General features: G+C 56.8%; 1 protein-coding gene across 3 annotated transcripts in view; it reads left to right on the top strand.

The window, feature by feature from the left end:
- The window catches only part of PPARD (peroxisome proliferator activated receptor delta), a 32,412-nt gene extending 15,308 nt beyond the window's left edge, over nucleotides 1-17,104 (top strand). For 2 of the 3 annotated variants that reach the window (XM_029069447.2, XM_029069448.2), the window contains 6 exons: nucleotides 10,190-10,432; nucleotides 12,602-12,753; nucleotides 13,082-13,220; nucleotides 13,845-14,047; nucleotides 14,245-14,695; nucleotides 15,042-17,104. In XM_029069447.2, coding sequence (XP_028925280.1) covers nucleotides 10,291-10,432; nucleotides 12,602-12,753; nucleotides 13,082-13,220; nucleotides 13,845-14,047; nucleotides 14,245-14,695; nucleotides 15,042-15,289 — 1,335 coding nt within the window. In that variant the 5' untranslated portion in view covers nucleotides 10,190-10,290 and the 3' untranslated portion in view covers nucleotides 15,290-17,104. The remainder of the gene's footprint in view (nucleotides 1-10,189; nucleotides 10,433-12,601; nucleotides 12,754-13,081; nucleotides 13,221-13,844; nucleotides 14,048-14,244; nucleotides 14,696-15,041) is intronic. The other variant, XM_029069449.2, reaches the window with a different exon arrangement.
- The last annotated feature ends 2,932 nt before the right edge of the window (nucleotides 17,105-20,036 follow it).

The following is a 20,036-nucleotide window of genomic DNA, read 5'->3' as shown; positions in this document are numbered from 1 at the left end:
CACCAAGAAAACTGAGGCCCCAAGAAGTTACTTGGCCCAGCATTATGGAGCGGAGCTGAAACTAGAATAATAATAAAACTGTGGTATTTAAGCACTCACTATGTGCCAGGCGCTGTACTAAACCCTGGGGTTGATACAAGATAATCGGGTCGGACACAGTCCCTGTCCCACATAGGGCTCACAGTCTCGATTCCCATTTTACAGATGAGGTGACTGAGGCACAGAGAAGGGAAGTGATTTGCCCAAGGTCACATAGTCGGCGAGCCGCAGAGCCAGAATGAAAACTCAGGTCCTTCTGACTCCCAGGCCCTTGCTACGCTGGCCTAGACTACACTGTTTCTCCTCATCTAGGTCTTGTGCTGTTTGAATTAGGCTCTGCTCCTCCTCAACCCTCCCCTGACCCACCCCCCACCTCCGTTTTGGTGTCTTCACTCACCCAAGCTCACTGAGTCGAGGAGGGGCACCTCTGCATGGACCGGTCAGTTGTGTGGCCCATCCCACCCCTGGAAGAAGTGCTTCCCTAGTGGTAGGAGGCAACCGCCAACTGGGAGGTGGGACCTGCAGGTTGGATTGTTTTATAATAATAATAATAATAATAATAATGTTGGTATTTGTTAAGCACTTACTATGTGCCAAGCACTGTTGTAAACGCTGGGGTAGATACCAGGTAACCAGGTTGTCCCACGTAGGGCTCACAGTCTTCATTTTACAGATGAGGTAACTGAGGCACGAAGAAGTGAAGTGACTTGCCCAAGGTCACACAGCTGACAAGCGGCTCTTTCCACAGAGCCACGCTGCTTTTATAAGAAACCTGCCTAGTCCCTGGCTCTTATTAACCGAGTTGCTCCTACCCTACTGCCTTCCCTTCACCCCAGGCCTCCCTTTTCTCTAGTGGGAGTTTATGCTTTTCAAATATTTGTGGACTCGATTCTTATCTGAGAACTAGAAAATGACCTAGGTAGATCCCCTGAGAAAATAAAAGAAAGTGCAGAGAGTAAATACTGAAATGACTGGGAGAAGGGGGTCATTCCTGCCACTGTAAATATTTGCCCTTCATTGGTGAGCTCTACGCCACCGAAAGAAACTCTGCAGTTTCTGAGGCCCCTTCGTTCACTCCGGACTTGCTGCTGACTCCTAGCGAGGTCCAAGGCCGCCCAGGCCCTCCGCTCGGCCATCTCCGCGCCAGACCCGCCACGGAGACTCGCCGCAGGGCCGGTGAGGGGCTTCGGGGTGGTCGGCGGGACCGTCTGCTTCCCGATCAGGAGGCGGTCAGCCGGGGTCCTTGGAGCACAGGACGTGGGCCGCGCTTGAGCCCGACCCCGCCGCCCAGGTGTGGAGGGGGGAAGGTGGGCGAGGAGGGGGTGTGGTACGAGTGTCCCACCGGAGGCGAGTGGAGTGGTGATGGGGATCTTCAGGCAGAGGGAGCGGGAGACGACGGAATCTCCGTCAGCTTGTGCATCCGTAGGTCGTGGATCTTTAAAGATCCCCCGGGTGATGGTGGGCATCATTCGCCACAGGTGTGCAGGGATGTTTCTTCTCTTCCAAACTGTAAGATCCTTGTGGGTAGTGATTTTGTCTTCTAACCTTGTTTCTTTGTACTTTCCTAAGTGCTTGGCGCAGTGTTCTGTACACAGTAAGTGCGCGATAAATACCACTGATGGATCGATCGCCCCCACTGCCCCCTCCGGACCCCACTTAATAAGATAAATGAGATAAATACCATCTTATTGCTGTCCCTCTTAGTGGCCTGAAAAAGAGGAGATTGAGGGTGATTATTGGATTACACTCTCCCAAGCGCTTAGAACGATGCTCCGCCCATGGGGAGAAGCAGCTTGGCTTAATGGCAAGAGCCCGGGCTTGGGAGTCAGAGGACGTGGGTTCTAATCCCGGGTCCGCCACTTGTCTGCTGTGTGACTTTGGGCAAGTCACTTAACTTGAGAAGCAGCGTGGCTCAATGGAAAGAGCCTGGGCTTTGGAGTCAGAGGTCATGGGTTCGAATCCCGGCTCGGCCACTTGTCAGCTGTGTGACTTTGGGCAAGTCACTTAACTTCTCTGTGCCTCAGTTACCTCATCTGTAAAATGGGGATTAAGAGTGTGAGCCCCACGTGGGACAACCTGATTACTCTGTATCTACCCCAGCGCTTAGAACAGTGCTTCGCACATAGTAAGCGCTTAACAAATACCAACATTATTATTATTATTTCTCTGTGCCTCAGTTACCTCATCTGGAAAATGGGGATTAAGACTGTGAGTTCCACGTGGGACAACCTGATTACCTTATATCTAGAACAGTGCTTGGCACATAGTAAGCGCTTGACACCATAATTAGAGAAGCAGCGTGGCTCAGTGGAAAGAGCGTGGGCTGGGGAGTCAGAGGTCGTGGGTTCAAATCCCGGCTCCGCCACTTGTCAGCTGTGTGACTTTGGGCCAGTCACTTCATTTCTCTGGGCCTCAGTTCCCTCAACTGTAAAATGGGGGTGAAGCCTGTGAGCCCCACGGGGGACAACCTGATCACCTTGTATCCTCCCCAGTGCCTAGAAAAGTGCTTTGCCCGTAGTAAGCGCTTAACAAATGCCATCATCATCATAGTTCAGTAAATACCATTGATTGGTTATTGATAGGTGGGGAGTGATGGTCTCAGTTGGGATCGAGAGAAGACTCAACTCCCCAGACCATATCAATCAAAGACTCTTAGGATCTTGATGTCTGGGACCTTGTGGGCTCCTCCATCTCCCACCTTCTTCCACAGATAAGAGGAGCACTCTAGAGGCGGCGGCAGGAGTATTGTTTACTGAACACCTTTTGGGTGCCTGCACTTTGGGATGTTCAAAACCAAGAAAGAGCCCGTTCCCTGCCCCCAAAGAGCTTGCACTCTAACAGGGGAGACCCACGTAAAAATATGTATGGAGAAATCATTGAATGAACCATATGCAAAAGTGCAGGGGATGGGGTGTGGGTAAGTTCAAGACTGCTAGAGGTTTATACGACCTCCCTGCTGAGAATTAGGGAAAGCTCGTTGGCGGAGAGGTATTTTCGGAGGTCTCTAGAAGTGGGGAGAGCGGCCATCTGCTGGATTTGGGAATGAGGGGAAAGGAATCCCTCTCCTCCAGTCCCCTGATTGACACCACGCAGTCAGCAGTTTCTTTAATCAATAAATCAGTGGTATTTATTGGGCGCTTGCCATGTGCAGAGCACTGAACTAAGCGCTTGGGAAAATATAGTACCGCAGAATTACCAGCCATGTTCCATATCCATAACGAGCTTATAGTTTAGAGGGGGAGATGCATTAATATGAATAAATAAGTATCCCATCTAATTGCTCTCCCCCGCTCTCCAGCCACTGCTGAGATTGTTTTGTTCTGATTCCTCTTGTTCCTTTCTCCTCTTCGCCAGTACTTACCGAGCACCTACAACCCGCTGAGCTCTTAGGATGTTCTTAGGAGCGTCGTCAGTGCTCACCTGTTTGTAGTTGGATGGGCATCTCTCCGGAGGTCACTCCACCGAGTCCTCTCCTGGCTGGACGGTCAGAATTCTCGGCCCCAGGACCCCAGGCACTGCTGCTTCTAAGCCGCATGGGTGACTTCCCTCTTCCCCAGTTCATTCATTCAATAGTATTTATTGAGCGCTTACTATGTGCAGAGCACTGTACTAAGCGCTTGGGATGAACAAGTCGGCAACAGATAGAGACGGTCCCTGCCGTTTGACGGGCTTACGGTCTAATCGGGGGAGACGGACAGACGAGAACAATGGCACTAAACAGCGTCAAGGGGAAGAACATCTCGTAAAAACAATGGCGACTAAATAGAATCGAGGCGATGTACAATTCATTAACAAAATAAATAGGGTAACGAAAATATATACAGTCGAGCGGACGAGTACGGTGCTGTGGGGATGGGAAGGGAGAGGTGGAGGAGCAGAGGGAAAAGGGGAAAATGAGGCTTTAGCTGCGGAGAGGTAAAGGGGGGACGGCAGAGGGAGTAGAGGGGGAAGAGGAGCTCAGTCTGGGAAGGCCTCTTGGAGGAGGTGATTTTTAAGTAAGGTTTTGAAGAGGGAAGAGAATCAGTTTGGCGGAGGTGAGGAGGGAGGGCGTTCCAGGACCGCGGGAGGACGTGACCCAGGGGTCGACGGCGGGATAGGCGAGACCGAGGGACGGCGAGGAGGTGGGCGGCAGAGGAGCGGAGCGTGCGGGGTGGGCGGTAGAAAGAGAGGAGGGAGGAGAGGTAGGAAGGGGCAAGGGGATGGAGAGCCTTGAAGCCTAGAGTGAGGAGTTTTTGTTTGGAGCGGAGGTCGATAGGCAACCACTGGAGTTGTTTAAGAAGGGGAGTGACATGCCCAGATCGTTTCTGCAGGAAGATGAGCCGGGCAGCGGAGTGAAGAATAGACCGGAGCGGGGCGAGAGAGGAGGAAGGGAGGTCAGAGAGAAGGCTGACACGGTAGTCTAGCCGGGATATAACGAGAGCCTGTAACAGTAAGGTAGCCGTCTGGGTGGAGAGGAAAGGGCGGATCTTGGCGATATTGTAGAGGTGAAACCGGCAGGTCTTGGTAACGGATAGGATGTGTGGGGTGAACGAGAGGGACGAGTCAAGGATGACACCGAGATCGCGGGCCTGCGGGACGGGAAGGATGGTCGTGGCATCCACGGTGATGGAGAAGTCTGGGAGCGGACCGGGCTTGGGAGGGAAGATGAGGAGCTCAGTCTCGCTCATGTTGAGTTTTAGGTGGCGGGCCGACATCCAGGTGGAGACGTCCCGGAGGCAGGAGGAGATGCGAGCCTGAAGGGAGGGGGAGAGGACAGGGGCGGAGATGTAGATCTGCGATCCCCAGTTGCATCTTAGAGGTGCCAGGCTCCACCCAGAGGGTCCTGGGGGTCATTGGAGAAGCAGCGTGGCTTAGTGGAAAGAGCCCGGGCTTGGGAGTCAGAGGTCATGGGTTCTAATCCCAGCTCCGCCACTTGTCAGCTGTGTGACTTTGGGCAAGTCAGTTAACTTCTCTGTGCCTCAGTTACCTTATCTGTAAATTGGGGACTAAGACTGAACCCCATGTAGGACAACGTGATCACCTTGTACCTATCCCAGTGCTGATAACAGTGCTTGGCATGTAGTAAGCGCTTAACAAATACCATCATTATTATTATTATCGTTAAATCGCCTTCAGCCTGCCCTTCTCTGGGCTGCTGAGCCCAGCTCCTTCAACCTCTCCTCTTCGATCATTTCTCCAACCCCCTATAACACACGCACACAAACACAGGCCTCTGGGGCTCTCTGGCTCTGTTGTGGGGTCCCCCGATCTCTCCCAAGCTGGGATGCCCAACCAGGGCTCAGCGTAAGCCAGACTCCATGGGTGGGCATCATCGGACGATGATGCCACACTACCCCAACCTCATGCCCCTGCTGGCTTTCGGGGCACTGGTATTCCCCGGGCAGGTATAGCATGGGCACAGTAGTGTAGGGGACTGAGCCCGTGTGGGAAGGGTTGTTGTTTTTTTTTTGCTGTGAGGGGGCAGTGGAAGTAGGTGGGTAGGACTTGGTTAGAGAGGCAGAGGCAGCAAGGAAGCCAGATAGAGGGGAAAACCTCACCTAGAGTGGGAAGGTGAAACCTAGCCTCGTGGTTCTCCCGGACACCCCCCCCCCGCCTACCCACTCTCCCCTTGGACAGTCCCAGCTTCTGGATGACTTCAGGTCTAGCGGAGCCTCAAAAAGTCCCCTGTGTCACACGTTTGTTTTCAACTAGCCCCCGGTCTGCCCATTGGAGTCTAGGAGCTGGTGGAGAGCTTGGAGCTCAGCCTGCAAAAGTCCCATCCCCACCTGCCAGGACCCCATCTCACAGCTGGTCCGCCTCTCTCCTCCCCCAACCCCGCCGGCCCTCAAGATGACCAGGACCCAGGTCAGGCAGGGCTGGGCTGAGAGCTGTTGGTAAGCAGAGCTGGGCCTGAGGACCTTGTGCCGGTCGGGAAGGAGGGAAGAAATTGCTCCCTTTTGGGCTGTGGCTCAAACGACCGAGGACGGGGAGACCATTTGGAGACCAGGGGACAGCAGTCGATCAGTGGAATTTATCGAGCACTTACTTTGTTCAGAGAACTCTTCTAAGGTCTTGGAAGAGTACAGTACAACAGTGTTGATAGACGTGATCCCGGCCCACAAGGAGCTTATGGTCTAGAGGGAGGGGCAGACATTAAATCAAGGATGTGTACATAAGTGCTATGGGTCTCAGAGTGGGGTGAATGTCAAGTTCTGAAAGGGTACAGATCCAGGGCATGGGCCACACAGAAGGGAGAGGGAGTAAGGGAAATGAGGGTTTAGTTGGGGAGGATCTCTTGTCGAGTTACGATTTTAGGAGGGCTTTGAAGGTGGGGAGAATGATGGTCGGGCAGAGGACATAATAATTATGCTACTTAAGTGCTTACTGTCTGCCAAGCACTCTTCTAAGCAGTGGGGTAGATACAAGTTAATTAAATTGGACACAGTCCTTGTCCCACAGGGGGCTCACATTCTTAATCCCCATTTTTACAGTGAGGTAACCGAGGCCAGAGAAATTAATAATAATTTCGTATTTGTTAAGCACTTACTATGTGTCAAACACTGTTCTAAGCGCTGGGATAGATACAAGGCAATCAGGTTGTCCCACGTGGGGCTCACAGTTTTAATCCTCATTTTCCAGATGAGGTAACTGAGGCACAGAGAAGTTGTGTCTTGCCCAAAGTCACACAGCAGACAAAAAGTGGCGGAGTCAGGATAAGAATCCACGATCTCTGACTCCCAAGCCAGGGCTCTTGCCACTGAGCCACGCTGCTTCGAGGGGTCAGTGGCAAAGTAAACAGCATTGAGGTTGGCATTAGAGGAGCGAAGTGTGCCGTCCGGGTCATAGTGGGATATCAGCGAGGTAAGATAAGAGGGGCTGACCTGACTGAGTGCTTTAAAACAAGGTCAGCCCCGTATTTGGAATTCCACCAGCGGCACTCCACGGCAAGAGTGGAAGAAGCGAATTGTGGAAGTGATCCAGGAGGGCTGCAGGTCGGTGGTCGAGATCAGCAGAAGGACCGGAGAGCGTGGGATTTGAGTTCAGTGGAGAGGGCAGAATTGAGGGTGTGACCAGAAACTCCCTCCCCCTTTAGATGCTCCAGACCATCCCTCTCCCCATCTTCAAAGCCCTGTTAGTATTTAAGTGCTTACTATGTGCTAGACATGTTATAAGCGCTGGGGTGAATACATGCAAATCAGGGTGGACACAGCCCCTGTTCCTCGCTGGGCTCAGACTCTCATTCCCCATTTTATAGATGAGGTAACTGAGGCACAGCACGGTGAAGTGATTTGCCCAAGGTCACACAACAGACAAGTGGCAGAGCCCCATCTCCTCCCAGAGGCCTTTCCCGATTAAGCCCTCATTTCCTCTTTTCTCTCTCCCTTCTGCGTCGCCCTGACTTGCTCCCTTTATTCATCCCCCTTCCAACCCCAAAGCACTTATGCACGTATCTGCAATTTATGTATTTACATTAATATCTCAGCAGGGAACATGCCTACCCACTCTGGTGTATTGTATTTTCCCAAGTGCTTAGTACGGTGCTCTGCACACAGTAAGCACTCAGTAAATACAGTTGATTGATTGATTTTGTGCATTGAGAAGAGGGTGGGTTGGGCAATGAGACCAAACGAGGCATGGTGACTTGGAAAAATTGGAGGGGGTCGAGAGACGTCAGGTCTCTGTGAGGGAACGGGACAGATCTGTGGGGAGTGTGTGTGTGGGAGAGGAAGGAGGTGAGGTTGTTACGATCGGATAGAAGGGTTTCCAAGTTGGTGTTAGTATGGTAATGAGCGACAAGTGGGACCGACTTCATGTCCGAGTCAGTGAGTGGGTGAGGAGAGCAGCGTGATCAGTGGAGTTGAAGTGGACAGTGGGAAGGTCGTCGGGCACATCCACGTGGCTGTCGAAGCCCCCGAGGACCAACGTAGGGTCAGAGAAAGAGGAGGGTGATAAAGGTGTCAGAATGGTTCAGCAAGTTGGAAGTGGGGCAACCAGTAATTGGAGTGGGTGGATGTGGGCTCTGAGGAAGGGGAAGAGGGGGATGGGGGTGAGAGGATGGTGTCAGACTTGCATTGGGGGCCAAGAAGGAAGCCAACTCTTAACCCGTTTCCCAGTGAGTCTTGGGGAACGGGAAGAGATCAGGCCCCCTCGGACATATCTGCGTCACCTACCTGACGGTGTGGCCCCTCCACAGTCATGCCAGGGTGTGGGCCAGACCGTGGGTGACTCCACCAGCCCAGGAACACACTGGGCATCGGAGGCAGCTGTGTTGGATCCCCCACCCCACCCCAGCACGGCTCCTTCCCACCGGAGAGGATCCACACGGCCTTCCCTTGGCTGAAGGGACGGAAGCCAGCTAGACTTGAGGGAGTTTAATCCCTAAACGATATGGATCGACCCTGGGGTTATGGCCCAGCCTGGAGCAGTGGTGGAGGCTCCGGTATAAAGACCCGGCGAGCCCCGGGCCAGTCTTAAAGAAGCCGGGACTGCGAGCCCAAGAGAAGGAGTTGATCCCAGAGCTGGTGGGTTGTGCGGTGCCGCTAGTGGGTTCTGGACCCTGCCAGCTGGGTTTCCCCGGTGGCAGGGGGTGACGGGCAAGCCCAGAACCCATTTATGGCCCAGGCTGTGCGGTGGCGTCATAGTCCAGCTGGCAGTTGCCAGGAGAGACACTTCCGTAACTACTGCTGTTCTCAGGACTCCTCACGAGTCTGTCCACACTGGATGATCTAGGTGGTTGTTTGGTCCCGGAAGCTTCACCCCAGGAGCACGGCCCCCGTGGGCGCTCCCTGCTCCCCGCCCCCACCGCGGTGAGGGGTGGGTTGGGCTTTGAGGGGGCGGTGCCCGGTCTGGAGGAAAGGTCAGGGAGGACCCAGGAGGGGTAGATCCCAAGCAGATCATTGGGGTGGGACCAGACTGAGAAGGAAATGAAAGCCTGAAGGTGTAGGAATGAAGGATGATAATAATTTTGGTATTTTTTAAGCACTTACTGTGTGCCAGGCACTGTTCTAAGCGCTGGGGTAGATACAAGATAATCGGGTTGGACATAGTACCCGTCCCACGTAGGGCTCACAGTCTTAAGCCCCATTTTATAGATGAGAGAACCGAGGCACAGAGAAGGTAAGAGACCTGCCCAAGGTCACAGAGCAGACAAGTGGCAGAGCCAGGATTAGAACCCATAACCTTCTGACTTCCAGGCCCGTGCTCTGTCCACTAGGAGAGGGGGGATACCCTGGCCCCCCACCCCATCCCAGGGGTGTCAGGCCACTCCCTCTTTCCCGAGGGCCTGCTCATCTTCCAGGGGTCCAGGCCCAGCCATACGATGGTCGAGTCCAGGCCCGGACAGCTGGACGGTGGGCACTTGGCCCTCCGGGCACGCTCGGGCAGGCCCAGACGATTGGTGGGTTGGGTTGCGTCCTGCAGTTCTCGGTTTCCCCCATCCCCTCTCCTTGGTATGCTCCCCTCCTCCTCCTCCTCTCTTCCTCCTCCCCCCGAGTGTCTCGGAACCCAGAAGCACCTCCGCCGGCTATGGTGGGGTGGCTGCTCCAGATCTTGCTCCCCAGGGGAGGTGCGAGGTCGCAATCAAGGGGGTCATCCCCCTGCCTCCCCGGGAAAGTGAGAGAAATGCCCTGTATTCGGTTTCAGGGGCCCCTGTGGGGCCCACTCCCCCTCAGACTGCCAGAAGCCTGCCTGAAGGCCCAAGATCATCGACAACAGCTGCGCCTGCCGGGAGCTGGGCCCGACCCCGGGTCCTTGAGACCAAGCAGTGGAAATAGGCGGTGCAGTCCCTGCCTGAAGGCAGAGTCCTGGCTGGCCCGGCTTCCAGGAGAGAGCAGAGGCCCATGGCTGCCCCCGTCCCTTTAGGATGCTTGGATCGGTGGTCAGTCTTTTCTGTCCACCACCCCCCATCTTCCTCGCTAGAGTCAGCCCCCTCAGAGAGGAGGGAGAGGGGCGCTGACCCTGGGGAGGAGGTCGGGGACCATGCCGACTCAGACGAGGGTAGGGCCCCTTCGCTCCTGTTCAGCAGGGAACAAGGACCGAGGCCCATTCCCTCCGTGGCCCCCACACCCCTTTCGGGGCCCAGCCCTCTGGCGTAGAGCACATTGGATGGACACCCAGTCACCCCGCCTCTTCTCCTCTTTCTGTCCCATCCATCCCTCTCCGTCATCCCCAGGCTGAGCCGAAGCATTCTGTAGCGGTCCCTCTGCGGGCGGCCCCAGATGCTGCCAGAGCTATGAGCGGGGCTGTAGGCTTGGCACCGAGGCGTGACCAGCAATGGAGCAGCTCCAGGAGGAAGTACCTGAGGGCCGGGAAGAGGAGGAGAAAGAGGAAGAGGCAGTGACGGCGGCCGCAGTCGGGGCAGCCCCTGAGCCGAACGAGGGACCAGAGAGCTCGCTTCCTTCCAGCAGCTACCCAGGTAATTAGGGGGCCTGGAGCCGGTGGAGGGGGGGTCCGAGGGAAAGGAGCCCCGACTCTCAGCCAGTCCCAAGGAAGAGTTGTTGGACTGAAAGTACCCAGTCCTGCCTTCAGAGCCCTTCTAGTCACGCCAGAGAGACAGGACGAATTCCCCCCGGGGGCTGACCCAAGGGACAGAGCCCAGGCAGAGAGGCACACTGGTATATTCAGACTGGAAGCTCAGTGTGGACAGGGAATATGTCTGTTATATTGGACCCGCCCATCAGTAAGCGCTCAAATACGACCCTACTAAGTTCTTGGGCTCATACCATATGGTCAGAAGATACGATCCCTGTGCCCTCAAGGAGCGCTCAGTCTAGCTGGGGTGAGACAGGCACAAACCAGTTACGTGGAGGATGATAAAGAAAATGGGAGGATGGTCTGAGTGAGAAAGTGCTTAAATGGAAGGGTAGGTAAATCCAGTCCATACGCAAGTTTGACTGGGGGGTGGGCGTGGGCTCATAAATACTGAGAAGGCTTTTGGAGGAGGCTGTGACCGCAGGGAAAGGGAAATGAAGCAGGGGAGGTTTCCTGGAGGAAGTGGGGCTTCAGAAAGGCTTTGAAGTTGCGGGAAGCCGGATTCTGGCAGATGTGAAGGAGGAGGAAGGACTTGAGCAAGAAGTCTTAGAGGGGAGAGAGACAAGAACAGGCCTAGGTGAGTAGGCTAGTTTGAAAGGAGTGAAGAATGTGAGCTGGGGTGTAAAGGGGGAAGAGAGTGGATAAGTAAGGAGAGCTGAAGGAATGCCTAAAGTCAGTCGTCTGGAGTTTCTGTTCGAGAAGCAGCAGGAAAGTTCAGACGGGAATGGGAGCAAGGAGCTGGAGCGGTAGCTAGGGGGTTCAGGGAGATCTAGAGAAGAGGGTTTTTTTAATGTAATAGTAATTGTGTTTGTTGCATGCTTACTGTGTGCCAAATGTTGTACTAAGCGGTGGGGTTGATACAAGATAATCGGGTCAGCTCCAGTCCCCGTCCAACCTAGGGCTCACAGTTCAAGTTAGGGGGAGAACAGATAATGAACCCCCACTTGACAGGTGACAGGTGACACTTGACTGAGGCCCAGAGGAGTTAGCGATTTGCCGAAGGTCACACGACAGCAAGCGGCAGTGTCGGAGTTGTAACAAGGGAGTTATGAGCATGTTGGAAGGCAAGAGGGAAGGAGCCAACCGAGAGCAAGTGGTTGAAGATGAGGTGATCACCAAGGAAACTAGTGTGGACACAAGAGATTTTAGAAGAAGAAGGGATTGGGTTGGGGGTAGGGGAGGATCTGAAAGCTAGCAATAGATCTCTTGAGAGATGGCTGAGAAGGAGGATGTGGCAGAGGCGAGGGGAAGAGTTTGGAGGGCTTCTATTTGATATTTTCAAGTTTGTCAGTCTTGGGGGCCAAGTGAGTGGGGAGAAGGGAGGCTCTAATAATAATAATAATGGTTTTGTTAAGAGCTTACTATGTGCCAAGCACTGTTCTAAGGAGTGGGGTAGATACAAGCTAATCAAGTTGGACAGAGTCCCTGTCCCACAGAGGGTTCACAGCCTTAATCTCCATTGTACAGATGAGGTAACTGAGGCACAGGAAAGTGATTTGCCCAAGGTCACACAGCCAAGTGACAGAGCCAGGATTAGAACCCATGTCCTTTGACTTCCAGGCCGATGTTCTTTCCACTGGGCCATGCTGCTCACCCTGCGGGGAGGTTAGGTCGGGTGAATGGGCATCTGAAGGAGGAGAAGGAATATGGTCAAAAGAAAGAGGAAGCCAAGCAACTCAAGAAATCAGTGAGAAGGTGTTAGTCTAACTGGGCTTCCTGGAGGGAGGAGGGTTTTAAGCAGGAATTTGAAAGGCAGTAGTTGGGAAGGAAGTTAAGGGTGGGCATTCCATCAGGGGCAATAGTGTGGCCCACGGCTTGACGGGGGAAGGCAAATGGGTTTGCTTGGTCAGAGCAGAGAGCTCGGGCTAGGGGGCAGTTGGGTTGTGAATGGAGAAGGGGCCACCTCCGGGCCCGGTCTCTCCTTGCCACCATCGTCTGAAGCTCCGCCCCCTCCGCCCCACAGAGTCCCCGGCCACCGTCTTAGCCGGGGGTGGGGAGGGGGCCGTCGCGTGGGCCCCGACCCAGGGTGACGCCAAGGCCTCCTGCCTTTCAGACCCTCCCCAGAGCTCTTCTCCATCCCTGTCGGACCAACTGCAGATGAGCAGCGATGGGGGTGCTCCCGGAAGCCTGAACGTGGAGTGCCGGGTGTGTGGGGACCGGGCCTCCGGCTTCCACTACGGGGTCCACGCCTGCGAGGGCTGCAAGGTACGGAAGGGCGGGAGGTGGGGAGGAAGAGTGTGGGCTGGGGGGCGCGGGGGCCCGGAGCCGTTGGGGGGACAGAGCCGGACCGTGAGGCGAGGCGGAGGGAGATGGGGCCGGTTGGGAGAACCGGGCCTCGCCCCCGCAGGAAGGTCTGGACCAAGAAGGGGGCCGAGGAGAGGGAGCGTGGCCCGGGCCGGGCCCCGGAGAACCGTAGAGAAGGCACAGAGCCCTTATGGGATCGGGGATCGGCTCTGAAGCCACCCGCCGGCCGACCGCCTGCTCAGACCCCCTCCCCGCCACCTCTCCCTGCCCCGGCCTGGCGGCCTCACAGGGCTTTTTCCGGCGGACCATCCGCATGAAGCTGGAGTACGAGAGGTGCGAGCGGAGCTGCAAGATACAGAAGAAGAATCGCAATAAGTGTCAGTACTGCCGCTTCCAGAAGTGCCTGTCCCTCGGCATGTCGCACAACGGTGAGAGCCGGCGTGGGGCACGGGGCGGGTGGGGAGCTCACCCCCCGGAGCAGAACCAGAAACGTGCCAGTCCCGCTACTGTCCAGGACTGCTGAGGGCCCAACTACAGCCCCCCACCAAGGGGAGGGAGAGCGGGGAACGGGGGGCCAACCCCAGAGGCAAGTGGAGCTCGGTGGGAGGGTGGGTGGCAACTTCTGGAAACGTATCCCCACTCGCCCCGTCGTGGGGCTGGGCCACCTCCCCAAGACCAAAGCGTAGGGCTTAGCTGACACCCAGGACCCTGGGCTTCGAAGCTAAGAGCACGGCAAAAGCTGGGGGCGACGAGTGTTGGTTGCCGAATGGACCCTGAGGGTCCCAGTACTGCCTTCGTCCAGCTTACAAGGAGGGTCCCGATCCCAGATCCCGGCAGCCCCCTCCTTCAGCACCCAGAGGCTGATCCCCACTGTCCAGAGGCCCCGCTCCTCTCCCGCGTCTCAAGCCCCCCCAGGTCACGTCAACCCCCGCCTCTCTGCCCGAGGTCCGTCCGGGGAGACAATAGGGACCCGGACCCCTCCTTTCACCCGCTCCCCGGCTGCCCCGCCTCCTGGGGCCCGGAGCTGACGCCCCCTCGGGCCCGTGTCCCAGCGATCCGTTTTGGCCGCATGCCGGAGGCGGAGAAGAGAAGGCTGGTGGCCGGGCTGTTGGCGAGCGAAGGGGACAGGCAGCACCCTCAGGGGGCGGACCTGAGGGCCTTCTCCAAGCACATGTACAGCGCCTACCTGCGCAACTTCAACATGACCAAAAAGAAGGCGCGGGGGATCCTCACCGGGAAAGCCAGCAGCACGCCGGTGAGTACCCCCGGGCGGGCCCGCGCGGCGGCCCGCGGCCCTCCTCAACTGCTCCTCGGGGTCTCCCCCCTCCACCAAACGCTGCGGCCGGGGTCCGGGTTCATCCGCCCCCAACGGGTCAGGGTGGCGGTCGGCGGGGCGAGGAGGGCCTCCCCTCCCTCCCCCCGACCAAGCCTCTAACCAGGGTCGGTTTTCAGCCCTTCGTGATCCACGACATGGACACGATGTGGCAGGCGGAGAAAGGGCTGGTGTGGAAGCAGCTGGTGAACGGCCTGCCCCCGTACAAGGAGATCAGCGTCCACGTCTTCTACCGCTGCCAGTGCACCACGGTGGAAACGGTGCGGGAGCTCACCGAGTTCGCCAAGAGCATCCCCAGCTTCGCCAGCCTCTACCTGAACGACCAGGTGACGCTGCTCAAGTACGGCGTGCACGAGGCCATCTTCGCCATGCTGGCCTCCATCATGAACAAGGACGGGCTCCTGGTGGCCAACGGCAACGGCTTCGTCACGCGCGAGTTCCTGCGCAGCCTACGCAAGCCCTTCAGCGAGATCATCGAGCCCAAGTTCGAGTTCGCCGTCAAGTTCAACGCCCTCGAGCTGGACGACAGCGACCTGGCCCTCTTCATCGCCGCCATCATCCTGTGTGGAGGTGAGCACCGGGGGTCGGAAGGAGTGCTTTCCCCGGGAGCCTGGTCCCACCCCTTTTGCCCCGCTTAGGGAGGGAGGGGGGAGAGGTCCAGCTGCCTGGTCCAGGGAAGACTACCCTGGAGGTGGGAAACAAAGTCAGGAAACCCCAGAATCCATGCCCGAGGTGTGGCCCGGTTGCTCGGAAAGGGGGCCGGGCCCGACGTGGAGTTGCCAGAGCCCGGAGCTGCCTGGATCTCTCCATCCTGGGGCCCGGGGAGACCGGGAGACCGTGAGCCAGCCGCATCCCGGGGACCCTCCGTGGCTCAAGTGGGCTCCCCCGCCCACCCGCCGGCTCGCTCCACCCGCAGATCGGCCCGGCCTGATGAACGTGAAACAGGTGGAGGCTATCCAGGACAACATCCTGCAGGCCCTCGAGTTCCACCTCCACGCCAACCACCCCGACGCCCAATACCTCTTCCCCAAGCTGCTCCAGAAGATGGCTGACCTGCGGCAGCTGGTGACCGAGCACGCCCACATGATGCAGAAGATCAAGAAGACGGAGACGGAGACCTCGCTGCACCCGCTGCTGCAGGAGATCTACAAGGACATGTACTGATTGGGCGGCTCGGGGCCGGAGCCCCGTCCCGAGCCCGGGCACGCGGCGGGAACCGCCTGACCTGCTCCGGCAAGGTCCCGCCCAGCCCACGTCCCACTGATTTGGCTCAGCAGTGAGGCGCTCGCTCTCCGGTTCTGTCTTGGCATCTGTCTGTCTGTCTGTCTCCGTGCCTCCCGCCCTGCCGCTGCCCGCGGAAGCTCGGTTCGCGTTCGCTCACCAGCAGAAGCCAGGGAGGGCTCCCCTCCGCCCTCCCCGGCCCCTCGGGCTCAGGACTGGGGCGAGCCAAGCTCTCTTGCCTTATGGGCCTAGGGAAGGCCATCGCTTGTCCGTCAGATGTCCCAAATCAACACTAACCCCGCTGGGCTCTCTGGCCCTCCTCGTACCCCTCGAGGGCCTCCCCCGGCCCAACGTGGCCTGCGAGGCCCACGGCTCCTCCTGGCCCCCGGCCCCGGTCCTCCCAGCACTCAGGGGAATCCGGCTGGTGGGGCCGGGGGCGGGCGCGGGGCAGGATCCAGGAAGGGGTGCCCCCCCCCACCGCCGACTGCCATCCCCTTTGGAGCCAGGGGGCTGCACTGGGCCTCCCCAGCCTGGGCTGGAAGCCAGGAGCTAGAGGCCAGAGCTAGGCCACCGCCAGCCTCCACGGCTCACTGGGCCTCACCCCTTGTCTTTCCCTTTCCCTCCCGGGCAGCGTTTACCTCCAGCGCAGGCCCGCTGGGGGGCTGAGGGCCCCACATTCTCCCCACCTGGATCCCACCGCCCCCAGCCCCGGGCTGCACTCCTCTACCTCCCGCCCTGGGGCCTACACCACCCCCCCCCCCCCCAACACCCTCTAGTCCCAGGTAAAACCTCTGGCCCTCCCCTAAGTTCCTGCCCCAAGCACTGAATTCACTTTAACCGTCTTCCCCCAGGTCCAACCCTGCCTCTCCCTTTCCTTCCCTTTCCCCTCCATTGTCTCCTCTCTCCCGAGGGGCTAGCGGGCACAGATCTCCCTTTTCTAACTGGCAGAGTTTAGCGGTCTGCTGTGAGGACTGGGTCGGGGGGCAGGCTTGAAAAGACCCCAGTCTTGTCCTCTGAACCTGCCGTCCTCAAGCGCTCAGGGGGTGTGTAGGGGGAGGGGACCGGGCGGGGGCACCCGGAGGGGATATCGTGAGATTTGTCACTGCCCCGGCAGCTTACCTGTCATAGTCCAGTAGCCCCGGGATTGCTGCAGAGGAAACAGGCCCTGGCAGGTCTAAATTGCTGGCCCACTCCTCTAACCACCCCTCCCCATCCCCTCTCCCCCACCATCTCCACTGCTTGAGCCTGAGGGGACACAGCTGTGGCAGGATAGATTGGCATCAGTGGTGCCCTTTGAAAGCCCAGTGGCCATAGGTAGTGAGGTCCGACAAGCTGTCCAGCCTGGAGAAGGGGGTCTGGGCTGAATCCTCTCCATCCATCTATCCGCCCCCTACCCCATGAGCAGCCCTAAGAGGGAAAACCTTCTCTTGTCTTCAGTTCCCTCCCACCACATCCCCCCTGTTCCATCTCCAACAGGTTTAGGGCTGCAGGGGAGTCTCGTACCTCCCCGCCCCGCCAACTGCCCCCCAGGGCACACCCCCTCTGATGAACCAGGTCCACCTGACGCTGTGAAGGTGGAGACACTGCCTGCCCCGTGTCTCCTTCTCCCCTCCTCCCCCTCCCCAATCCCCACACTGCTTGGGCCACACACCCCTCCCAGGAGATCTCTATTTTTGCTAGGAGCCCCAAGGACACATTCGTACCCTAAAATGTGCTCCCAGTTGGACTGGACTTGAATAAACAGGACATGAAATCTAAGGCCTCCCTGCCTCCTGTGAGGGACTGGGTCAGGGCCCCCGCTGGCGGGTGGGACCCAGGAGGATCACGTCGCATCCCCGCCAGCCCCAAGGATGGCAGTGGTGGCCTGAGAGAAGCAGAGAAGAACCGGCCCCGCCAACTGTGGCCCTGGGTTTGAGCAGGGCCGGCTCCTGCAGAGGATGATGGTGAAGTCTTCTGGGTGGACAGCCAACTCTTCTGGGTTCCTCTCCCTCCGTCATCTCTGAGGCTTCATCCCAACCTACCCGTGACCCCTGCTCAGCCTCGTCCCGGCTTCGCTGCCTTAGACCAGACCGGGGGCCAGACCCCATCCGCTGGTTTGGGCTGGCCCAAAGCGGAACCAGCCGGGGCTTATGCTAGCTCCGCAATGCCCTCACCTTCTAGGTGACGTTATCTCGGGGGTTCCTCCAGACTGGCAGTGCCCAGCTGGGAATCCCGAAACCTAGGCTGGACCGACCTAGGCACTGCAGAACTGTCCCCAGGATAGGGTCCTACCTTCCGTACCCCGAGAACTCTGGTCCTTTCTTGGAGGTGGGATGAGAAGAGGGGGAGCCCAGGAGACCAACCCCCACCTGATGGAAGTTTCCAAAGGAAAAACAGCCCATGCCAATCTGCAGCACCTGCGATCCTGCAATTAGGGATGGAGGGTAGGATTGGCCCAGGGCCTCTCCTTCCAGTGTGTGTTTAGCCCAGCTACGGAGCTGGGCCTGTCCATCCCAACCTCCCCAAGTATCTGCTCTGCCGTTCAGGCCACACCGACTCTTCAGCCTGAGCTGACGTCTGGAGCTTAGGTCCACAAAACATCCAGGCTGACCCAGACTTCCTGGTAGGTGGACCTGAGGTGAAGTGGGAGAAAAAAACTAAGCCAAGTCTAAGCCCTCCCGGGCTTTGGGTAATGGCCAGGGGGAGAGGGAGGGAGCAGAGTTGGGCTAAGGAAAGGATTTGTGCTCCCTTCCGATTGCCGTCCTGAAGGGTCTGTTGATTCCCCAGTCACGAATCCCACCCAGAAGTAAAAGTAAAAAAAACTCCTTTTCCTAAAATTCTTAGTGGGGGAGGGGGGAAGCCCCAAGGCATTGGCTGTTATGAATACTATTTATTAAGCACCTACTACACTGTAAGGTAGGTAGACTGAATGACCTGATTATCTTCTAAGAGGCAGGAAGAACAGGTAATTGTATTTGTTAAAAAGTTTACTATGTGCCAAGCACTGTACTAAGTGCTAGGGTACATCCAAGATCATTGGGTTGGACCTAGTCCCTGGCCCACAATAAGGCTCCTTGTCTCAATCCCAGTTTTACAAATGAGGTTAGCTGAGGCACAGAGAAGTTAAGCGGCTTGCCACAAAACAGACCAGTGGCAGGACTGGGATTAGAACCCAGGTGATTTTGACTCCCGGGCCCATACTCTACCCACTAGGCCACAGTCAACCTGTTTTACGGGAGCACAGGGAAGTTAAGTGACTGGCCCAAGGTCATGCGGTCGTCAAGTAGCAGATGGGGACTAGACACCGGTCTCCAGACTTTCAGCCCTGTGCTCTATTCCCTGGGCCACGCTACCTCCTGCCGTGGTGAGCCGTGGGGCCTGAGGGTTGAGGAGGGTGGGGTTGGTGATATTCCAGTCCCACCTGGATCCTGCTAAGGATGACGACAGCCTCTCAGGGCCCCAGGCGGGACGGCTGCAACCTAATTGCTAGAAAGAGCTGGACCCACCCGCTTTTCCCCCGCTGAAAAAAAACAGCAACCGCCCACTGCCAGAATTGAGCCCAGGCCTCCAGAATGGGCCTTGGGGTTTGTCCTCTCCCCAGTTGGGCCCCTTGCTCCCCTCACTCATCCTGGGATGAATTTAATAATAATAATAATGATGGTATTTAAGTGCTTACTATGTTCTAAGTGCTGGGGGAGATATGAGGTTGTCCCACACGGGGCTCACAGTCTTCACTCCCGTTTTACAGATGAGGTAACAGGCCCAGAGAAGTGAAGTGACTTGCCCAAAGTCACACAGCTGACAAGTGGCAGAAGGGGGATTAGAACTCACAACCTCTGACTCCCAAGCCCGAGCTCTTTCCACTGAGGGATGCTGCTTCTCAACTGGGGATCGGCTTCTCAGCTGGGGTCTTCCGGCCACACTATTAGTGCTGCTTAATCAACAGCCTCCTCAGCCTCTCCTTCCCCTAAAAATAGTAACTGTGGTATTTGTCAAGCACTTACTATGTGCCAGGCACTGTTCAAAGCATTGGGATAGATACAGGGTAATCGGATTGGATCCAGTCCCTGTCCCACATGGGGCTCACAGTCTTTATCCCCATTTTGTAAATGAGGTACCTGAAGCCCAGAGAGTAATAATAATAATGGTATTTGTTAAGCACTTTCTTTGTGCCAGGCACTGTACTAAGCGCTGGGGTGTATACAAGCAAATTGGATTGGACACATCCATCCCACATGGACTCACAGTGTCACTCTCCATTTTGCAGGTGAGGTAACTGAGGCACAGAGAAGTGAAGCCACTTGCCCGAGGTCACACAGCAGACAAGTGGCAGAGGGGAGATTAGAACCCAGGTCCTCTGACTCCCAGTCCAGGGCTCTATCCATCAGCAACATATCTACTCCTAATCCCTAGTGCCTCTGACACTCCTGGCCATTCCCTCCCTATTACCCCCTACCCAGCTTTCTTAATCCAGGCCCTCGTCTTCTCCTTGGCTGTAACTGTTCATTCAATAATAATAATAATCATGTTGGTATTTGTTAGGCGCTTACTATGTGTAGAGCACTGCTGTAAGAGCTGGGGTAGATACCGGGTAATCAGGTTGTCCCACGTGAGGCTCACAGTTAATCCCCATTTTACAGATGAGGTAACTGAGGCACAGAGAAGTAAAGTGACTTGCCCAAAGTCACACAGCTGGCAAGTGGCAGAGCTG

Source organism: Ornithorhynchus anatinus, chromosome 7 (genome assembly GCF_004115215.2).
Source record: "Ornithorhynchus anatinus isolate Pmale09 chromosome 7, mOrnAna1.pri.v4, whole genome shotgun sequence".
In the NCBI taxonomy this organism is placed as follows: Eukaryota; Metazoa; Chordata; class Mammalia; order Monotremata; family Ornithorhynchidae; genus Ornithorhynchus; species Ornithorhynchus anatinus.
This window is presented reverse-complemented; position numbering and strand designations above follow the sequence as displayed.